The sequence below is a fragment of the Microcaecilia unicolor genome, chromosome 7 (genome assembly GCF_901765095.1).
Source record: "Microcaecilia unicolor chromosome 7, aMicUni1.1, whole genome shotgun sequence".
Classification (NCBI taxonomy): domain Eukaryota; kingdom Metazoa; phylum Chordata; class Amphibia; order Gymnophiona; family Siphonopidae; genus Microcaecilia; species Microcaecilia unicolor.
The window spans coordinates 212,820,517-212,829,774 of NC_044037.1; the positions used below are offsets into that span (position 1 = coordinate 212,820,517).

General features: G+C 43.4%; 1 protein-coding gene across 2 annotated transcripts in view; it reads right to left on the reverse strand.

Moving 5' to 3' along the window:
- The window catches only part of NUP35 (nucleoporin 35), a 32,419-nt gene extending 24,975 nt beyond the window's left edge, over positions 1–7,444 (reverse strand). Inside the window, exons 1-2 of one of the 2 annotated variants that reach the window (XM_030210091.1) lie at positions 7,333–7,444; positions 2,093–2,254 (exon numbers count right to left, since the gene is read on the reverse strand). In XM_030210091.1, the coding sequence (XP_030065951.1) occupies positions 2,093–2,254; positions 7,333–7,342 (172 nt within the window). In that variant the 5' untranslated portion in view covers positions 7,343–7,444. Of the gene's footprint in view, positions 1–2,092; positions 2,255–6,262; positions 7,297–7,332 lie in introns of those variants that run through there. The other variant, XM_030210092.1, reaches the window with a different exon arrangement.
- Positions 7,445–9,258: the final 1,814 nt, after the last annotated feature.

The window sequence follows — 9,258 nt, forward strand, 5'->3', positions numbered from 1 at the left end:
AAATTAAAATCACATGCTTATGTATGTAAAGGAGGTAATCTTGAAGCAGTTGAGGTAATCTTGTTCAAGCAAAGTCCCAAGTCCATACCTCTGCCAGCACCACATAATGAATATTAGCTGTAGTGTCCTGAAGAAATCTATGGCGATGCCTAAGAGGCACCTCCTGTTGGGCTCCCAAATTCATAGCCTCTGTTAGTGCATCTTGTAAATCTTCAGTGAGATCAGTCCACAACAAAGAGGACAAGTAACAGTGCAATTGCATATAGGCAAAATAATGAGGTAATATGTATAAGTCCTCTACGTCTTGAAGACTTCCAGTTAAAGCATGTAATACATATTTAATACCCTTTACCGCCAAGGACACAAAAGGTTCTGACCCCTGGGCTGGAGGAAAGGCTGGATTATTACATATAGACCGGGGGGGGGGGGGGGGTCACTGAAACCGAGAATCCATAATCGTTGTAAAGCCATTGCCAAACGCAGCAATTAGCAGTTTAAAAAAAAAAAAATCTTTTAAAAAGCCTAAGGGGCAAAGGCTGAGTGCCATGCAGAATGTGGCTTAGATGTGCCTGAGGAATCAAACCAGCCTACAACAAGAAGTACAGAAAACTGCTCTGTTCCCCTAAGCCAATGGTAAGTGTGCCACATTCTGCTGGCCACTCTCAGATAGCGAATATTGAGCAAGCCCAACACACCATGGAGCTCCAACAACTTAAGTGTCACTGAAAACCCACCCCACTCCTGGTGCAGAAAAGAGGTGCAAGAACTCAACTGCTTCTTGCAACTCTCGCAGCCGAAGCGGAGCATTTAAAGTCTCTAACACTGTCTGAGGCAAAGACAGTAAGTGCGCCTGATCAAGAAAGTCTTGCGAAGCACTACTGGGGGGGGGGGGGAGGGGGGGGGGTAAGGGACCTGAATAAAGTATTTAAAGTGCTGGAAAGGAGGACCTATCAAAAGGAGTGGTCTATAGATCCCTAAGTAGCACTCTCTGCCATGCATCCATAACTGCAAAAAATAAATATCACCCATGAGGGTCTGCAAAAACAAGTTTCGTGGAGAAAGCCAATGTTTTTCTAATTAGGACCCTAATACCCCCTCTACGGGGCACCACCTGAGGAAGACTAGAACACCTCGTCCACTCACTGCTTTCAGAGTTTTTGGTGCTTGGCATCAGTGAGATGAGTCCCCTGGACATTAGCACTTGTCTGAGAGCAGTCAATATCTTGGATCTCTTGATTGGTGAGGTTATTCCTCCTACATTCCAGGGGGAAATCTTACAGGTGTTAGTTGTCAACTGCCAAGGGTTGTACCGACCCATTATGTAACCCTCTCAGGCACTCAGTCTTGCCCCTAGAGAGAAGATTATATATGGACTCCAATCCACACCCAATACCAGTTCCAATATGCTTCCACAAACACCAAAAAAAACAAAAACCTCTCCTTTACCTTCCAATTACCCAGCTAGCAATGTAAGAATCCCTCCAACAAACTTTCCTAAGAAACTCCCCGTAAGACAAACCCCATAACTCTCCCAACTCCCCCCAACCTCCCAGTAGCTAGTAAAGACAACCACATATGCATGCAATTGAGATCTGGAGAGCACGAAATCTGCATTGGGTCCCCATGCACCCCCTCCCCTAACAAATAGGTACACTCTAAATATAACTGTGCATAATTACAATGAATACAACATAAAATGGTTAAAAAATGCCCCCTCTCAGAATATAAACCAAGAGCACTTAACCTGCCCTCCAGAAAAGTCCCCAGTTGGAAAAAGGGAAACAATTCAGGTACCTTCCATGGCTGATGCAGCAAGGTGGTCAACAAAGTCTTGTGCTATTTCTAGGGGCTCCTAGGCTTGCCTATAGCTTTCAAACACTACACATTATGTTGGCAGAGTACGTTAAATTCACCACAGACTTCTGTGGAAACGAAAATAAAAAGTGTACTATTTATAAAGCCCATAAACCTGGCCGTTATCATGACTGAAAAAGTTAATGTAAATGTAGATCTATAGAATTATTTTCACACAACTGTAGCAAAGGAAAAAAGGCTTTTAAAGATTAAAAAGAACAAAAAAAAAAGGTAGTACCTGCGAGTAAAGGAGGCCTCATGTCCATAGATGCACCACTTAAAGAGCGAGGCTGGGGCGTCACAGGAGTTGGTAAGTCACCTAATAAAAATCCTGGTAAAAACTGAGCACTGGCTCCAGGTTTTGGGGAGGTCGGAGACCCCAGGGTCATTGGTTCTGCTCCTGTATCAAGAGAAAATGATGGTAAACACTTTTCAACTGGTCTTCTTATTTCAAAACAGGAAGAAAAAAAACCTGTTAGCATCTTTGACCAGCACAAATAAAAAACTCTTCCAATTCATGCATACCCCATTAAGGAGCTGAAAGATAAATGCTGCAGCACCAGTTTAGTGATAAGAATGAGAAGTGGTCCTTCCTTCCCCAAAATGAACTTCATTCTAACACCACCCTGGATTTTAATTGTTTGTTGGATTTATAACCACCTGGCCATAGCTACTCAAGGCAGACTACAAGATTATACATACATTCATAATTTCAGAAACATTAGGGGCCCTGTTTAAAGCACACACTGTCGATGCCCATAGGAATATTATGGGCATCTACATGGTTAGCACGCTAAAAGCGCTAACACGCCTCTAGCACGGCTTAGTAAACTGGGCCCAGTCTTTAAAATATGAACCACATATCCAAAGTTATCTATTAACCCATCATAAAACTATTTAAAAGAATCAACTTAACACCAGGCTTGACAAACCCTAGGTTGCCAAGGTGACTAAAAAAACTCAGACCTGTTGCTTAAAGTTTGCAAGCCATGATACTGCCTTTTTTGGGGGTCATTTGCAGCCACTTCCCCCCCCCCCCTTTCCTCCCCTCATGGTGTAGCATTTGTCCCTCCCTCTCTCCTCTCCCAGCAGCACTCCTGACCCCCCTACCAAGGGTCTAAACATCTCATGTCCCGCGGTGCTCAACCCTGTCTCCTTGCCACAGCAGCGATCAAAACATGCTGTCTGCAGCTGGCCCTGGAACCTTTTCTTTACTACATCCGTCCCCCACCGCCCAGGATGCAATTCCCAGTTTTTGCAGGGTCCAGATGTGGCAGAGGAAAGGTTCTAGGGACAGCGTGGTTTGATCACTGCTGCAGCAAGGATAAAAATAAGGGAGAGATGCTGGACATTGGGTGGAGAGATAGTGGACCATGAGGGTAGAGGAAAGATGTTGTGCTATGAGGGCAGAGAAAGCTGGACATGGGGAGGGATAAGGACACAGAAGAAAACAGGCATCTTGGGAGGGGGTGGGAAAAGCATAGGTGACAGGGACAGATTAGTGCAGGACAGAGAGGATCAATGCTGAACTTGGGGGGGGGGGGGGGGGGGTGGAAATAGTAAGGGACAGAAGGTAAATGCTGAACATGGGATAATAGGGACAGAGGAATGATGCTGAACGTGGGGGAAATGTTATTATGCCTTTGCATCGCTCCATGAAGTTACCAAGTTGTAAATTTAACACACACTGGAGAAAATATTTCTTCATTCAACGTGTGATTAAGCTGTCAGAGAATGTGGTAAAAGCAGCAAGATTAGCAGGGTTAAAAAAGGGGTTGGATACTTCCTAAAAATAATTTTAAAACATCTATAAATTAAGATGGACTTGGGAACATCCACTGCTTATTTTTTTTTTTGTTATATTTGTACCCCGCACTTTCCCACTCATGGCAGGCTCAATGCGGCTTACAGATACAGGTACTTATTTGTACCTGGGGCAATGGAGGGTTAAGTGACTTGCCCAGAGTCACAAGGATAAGCAGCATAAAATCTGTTTTACTGTTCTGGGATCTTGCCAGGTACTTGTGACTTGGACTGGTCACTGTTGGAAACAGGATACTGGGCTTGATGGACCTTCAGTCTGTCCCAGTACAGTAATGCTCATGTTCTCAGAGGGAAGATTGATAATGAATATCGAGAAAAAAATGTCATATGGCTAGAAGACCCTGGTAAGACAGAGGAAAGTAGAAACCACAGATGGGACCAATAAAATGTAAAAAAAAAAAAAAAATGACCAAACAAAGGCAGAACAACAATTTTATTTCCTATAGAAAATGTCAGTTTTTGGAATGTACAACTGCCAAAGTTGGTATCAGACATGGCTGAGGTCAATGGCAGAAATTTGGAAAGGGACCCCTAAAGCTTTGTACCAGACTACAGCCTTGTTTGGATCCAAGCAGGCTTGGGGCCCCCTTCGGCCAAGGAGTCACAATCGCCCTGGTTGCACCTTGATATCTTTATATTTTGCACAGTACAGGAAAAAAATGCATCCCCTTCTATTTCTCTAGTTGTGTTCTATATTCAAAGACTGACTTCTTGAGGTTTCAATTTAATTTCTGTCTATATACTTCTATTTCTAATTTGAGGCCACTTATTCTGTGTTTGGTATTTGTGTTCTGAGTGTGTGCAACCAAGGCTTGGTGTTCTATTAACATGAATTTCCTATGTAGCAATGTGTAGTAATTTGGCTTGTTCAGTTTTCCCAATAGGTATATTGATGTTTTAGGGCCCACAATAATATACAGAGCACTGATGTTGTGTGTGTATTTGCCGGGGGGGGGGGGGGGGGGGGGGGGCAGGGTGTCAAACAGGTGGAAGTGACAACTGAATGAGGGGAAGATGAACTGGCTAGCTATGTTCACTGGAGGACAAAGGAGGTGTGTGTTGGGTGGGGGGCACAGATATTCTTGTTGTAGGCGTGTGTTTGTAGCAGAAAGATCACAGCATGCTTTTGGGAAACAGAGTGAGACGGGAACATGTGCACTGGGGAGGGACAGGCTGGCTTGTGTGTGTGGTGGGGCAGGGGCACAGAAAGAGGTGGCAGTGTGCATGATGGGGGGGGGGGGGGGGGGAGACGAGAGAGGCAGGCAATGGTGATATGTGAAACAGAGGCAATTGCCTCTTTGCTTCACCTGTCAAGGTGGTGCCATCAAAAAGCACAGGTCGAGAAGGGAGACTATTAGCTACTGGGACTGGTTTACTTTAGTTTCTTTGTCCACAGGCACAGAATAGGAAAAGATCCTTAGTAAATCAGTTTCTAAGAGAGCTGCTGGTGATCTGGAAGGGGATTCCTGCCCCGCCTCTAACAAAAAAAAAAAAACCCCACTGCAGATAGTATTGGAGGGGTGGGGAAGGGTTTGGGCTGGCTCCTAGATTTAACAAAAATGTATCAAGGCCTGAAAATGTTCAGTCCTCAAAACTAGTATAAAACAAAGCCCAACTAATCTAGATCAAAACACCAAAGGTTATCTAATCTAATTTTCTATAAAATGGCATGATTTTATATTTAGCTATAAACATTCTATTGGATATACAGTCCTTTAAAAAGTTAACATCTCTGGTGCACCAATCAGAGAGGCATATTTTCAAAGCACTTAGACTTACAAAGTTCCATAGTGCTTTGAAAGTGAGCCCTATGGTGAGTGGATAGGTGGACTTCTGAACATAAAACTATAATCCAACAAGCCCTGCATTTGATTTCAGACAGTACACAAAGAAGAACTATTACACAAATGAAATAAAGGCAGCTTGCAGTAAACTTCCTAAACTACATTATTCTAGAAAAGTTAAGGGACCTAGGACACACTAAAAGCTCAAACTAATGCAACTAATTAGTCTTAAATGGTGCAAATAATTAAAAAAAATCAATTCCACCACCTTGCCCCTGCATAATTGCTGGTGGACTAGCTTGAAAGGGACTGGGCCTCTTTCTGACCCACAGCTGAAACTTCACCTCTTATCTGGCATTCTCCAACCACCTCCATTTGAAAGCTCTGGCAGTTTATGAAGGTAGAAGCAAGAGCAATCCCCAGCACCCCCTTACATTGGCAGTACCATTCTTCAAAATAGCACCACCAGGCTCTTAATGGTAAGTGGAAATATACCACTATGAGGACAGGCTAGCAAATAAGGGAGTGCTCCCTTATTTGGCCACCTGACCTCACATAGGGTAATGCACTGCAGTTGGCCATGCTCACATGACAAGCACTCCTCTCCACACAAATTCAAGGACCCAAGACCCCGTCTTCAGTAGTCTAGCATCTTCCCTCGCCTTGCTGCCACACTTCTATGTATAAATTTTTACTTTTTAAACCCGATTATTCATCGTATAAGTACTATCATCAAGTTTGCCCACACACTATTTCCATTTCTACAGCATCAATTCAGCACACACGTGACAAATTCTCACCTTGCCAGCGTCACCGGTATCAGGTGGGTTTCCGTCCTCCCTTGCGCGCAGGCGTACACTTCGCGCCATTTTACCGTCCCCATTTATTCACCCCCATCCAGAGTGCCAGGCTATATTGCGGGTGACCGACCTGTCCCTCTGCGCATGCGCACTCTGCCTTGTTGCCTTAGTCGTCCTCCACTTTTTCGCGTTGCCGATTATCTCCCACGATTCCTCCCTTCTCATTTTGGCCCCCAGCTTCAGCCTAGCCTCACCATCCTTAAAGCGCGCGCCCATCCGCCAATCGCATGCACTCAGAACTCAACCTCGGTAGACCTGAAGCTAGCAGCTCCCGTTTTTAACTCTTCAGTGCTAGGTGTTCTTCCTCGGCCCCAACTACTCTCTCCGGGCCGGCTCCTCCCGCAATCTCTGCCTTACTTCCGGGATCGGCCTGCTATAACCCAGGGCTAGTCCCGACTTTTACCATACCTCCAGACCCGATGCCCAGCAGCTACGGCCACCCTCCTAGAAGTTTAAAAATATATTAACCCAGGGGAATCCATCCTCGGCCCTCTCCCATAATGATCCACAATGAGCATGCATGAATCTTATTTAATACAAATACATTTCACGCATATTCATTGGGGCCATACTGAAAACCCAGCATCCAAATAGAACTCACGAATATTTATGTGGGGGGAAACTCCTGAAAACCCGGAATGCAAACAGATCTCACGCATATTTGTGTGGAGAAACTCCCAGAATGCAAACAGATCTCACGCTCACATATTCATGTGGGGGAAACTCCTACAAACCCGGTATGCAAATAGATACCGCGCATATTCTTTGAGTGGGGAGAACTCTTGAAAACCCAACTGAATGAAGGACAGAGTTTGAACACCCCTATATAAACCCATCAGGTTTATTTGTTTCACTATTTAGAACGCCAAAAAAAACCCTCCATGCAGAGGTTTACCGGACCTTTTCTACTTGGTGTTCTTGTAGTTTGAGGGGGAGCAAAAGCTACCTCCCAAACATTGTAGGGTCGTGGCATAGAACAAATTATCTCCCAAATCTGCATCCCCTCATACCTGTCATCATCCAGCCACACAAAGTTAACAGTAAAGAAAACAAAAAAAATTGAAATAAGCGCCGCGAACCTTCCTGGGGTCTCTAGTCAACGTGGAGTGGTTTGTAATTATGTCCCGCCCCTACGGCACAAGGATATCGCGTCAGAGGGGGCGGGATTCGGAGGAGAATTAGCATGTTAGCGCGAAAGCTCGCGACATCTTCCTCACTTTTTTTTTTTTTTTAAGTTTAGTGTGGGTGGATCAAGGAAGTTTAATAGACCTCCTTGGGCGCGATCAAGGAGAGTATATTGAGAACGGGAGCGGCATGACGTCAAAAGATTGAAGCCACACAGCTTAGCGTGTTTCCCCTTCCCCACGCAACCATCCTTCTGTGTACACTCAAAACAAAGCAAACAAACTTATGAGCTGCTGCATCCAGGTTGTCGTTCTTTATTGTTAATAGCATTTTTATTTAATCTCACTTATATTTTCAAACATGCCAGCTTGTGCAGCAACATACCAGTGTACACAGAGGAAGTTGTTACCATAGTTGAATGTTCTAATGCATGTTTATTATATAAGTACTAGTAAAAAAAAAAAAAAAGCCCCGTTTCTGATGCAAATGAAACGGGGACTAGCAAGGGTTTCTTCTGTGTGCATGTGGGAGTGTGTGTGTCCCTGCCCTCTCTCCCTTCCCCTGTGCTGTCTGTCCCCTGTGCTGTCTGTCCCCTCCCCCCTCGGAGTCGAGTCCTTCAGTGTTAAGTTTCCTGCTATGCTGTGTTTGTGTTACAGTCTGAGGGCTTCTGCCCTCTCTCCCCTCCCCCCTTTGCGTCCTTCACTATTACAGAAAGAGCAATTTGATTTCGTGCTCTGCTGTGTTTTCCTTCACTGTTTGTGTTACAGAGAGAGCGAGGGCAGGGCAGACACTCATGGGGAAACCGGATATCTCTCCCCCCCCCCCCTTCACACTTCGGGCTGGAGACTTCATTTAGAACGTTGGTGGTGCTTTTTATATACAGAGATATCATTAGTATTATGCTAACCTTCTATTATATCTCTGGTATTGGAATTCCAGTGCTGTTAAATGTGTATATTTTTTAATACTGTTTCAAAGTACTTTTATTAAGTTTCAATTTACTGTTTTCAGTTTACCTCATTTATTGTATTTAGTTTATTCTTGGTTATTTTACTATTGTTATGCTGTTAACAAAAGTGTAAGTTTTATGTTAAACTGTATCTACTGTACACTGCCTTGGGTGAATCACTTAATAAAGGCTATTAAAAATCCAAATCAATAAATATATAAATAAGTATAACAGAATAACTTTTCATAGGTAGAGTAGTAATTTGTTGTAACTTGTAATCAGTGTGTCATTGTTTGTGCAGACATTTTTTTTTCCTGTTCAAGCACCACTAAAATAGACATCATGTTATGAAAATCAAGTGCTCAACCTTTAGGGCCCTGTTTACTAAGCCATGCAGTAGGCACAAAAACCTTTTAGCATGCACTAATGCTAGAGACACCTACTGGAATATAATGGGTGTCTCTATTGTTAGCACACACTAATTTTTAGAGTGCACTAAAAAGTTAGTGTGTCTACAGCACAGCTTAGTAAACAAGGGCATTAGAGTTTCTATTTATTTACTTATGACATTTATATCCCACATCAAACGTTCGCATTTAAAATCTTTTTTTCCTGTGCCTAGATCAAAAGAGAAAGATGGTTTGTGGGAACTTGCTTCTTTTGTTTTGTGGAATGCAGTGGTATATTATAAAAATACACTTAATATTGTTTGTTATTACTATTTAAAAGAGAGATAGTCAATAATGATGGCAAAGCTACCTTCATGCAGAAGTCCAGAATCAGTCTAAATGTGCCAACATTTTCCAGTTCTGTGATATATATAGTTATTACTTCTTCAAGTAATTTTTCAACAGCATTTTCT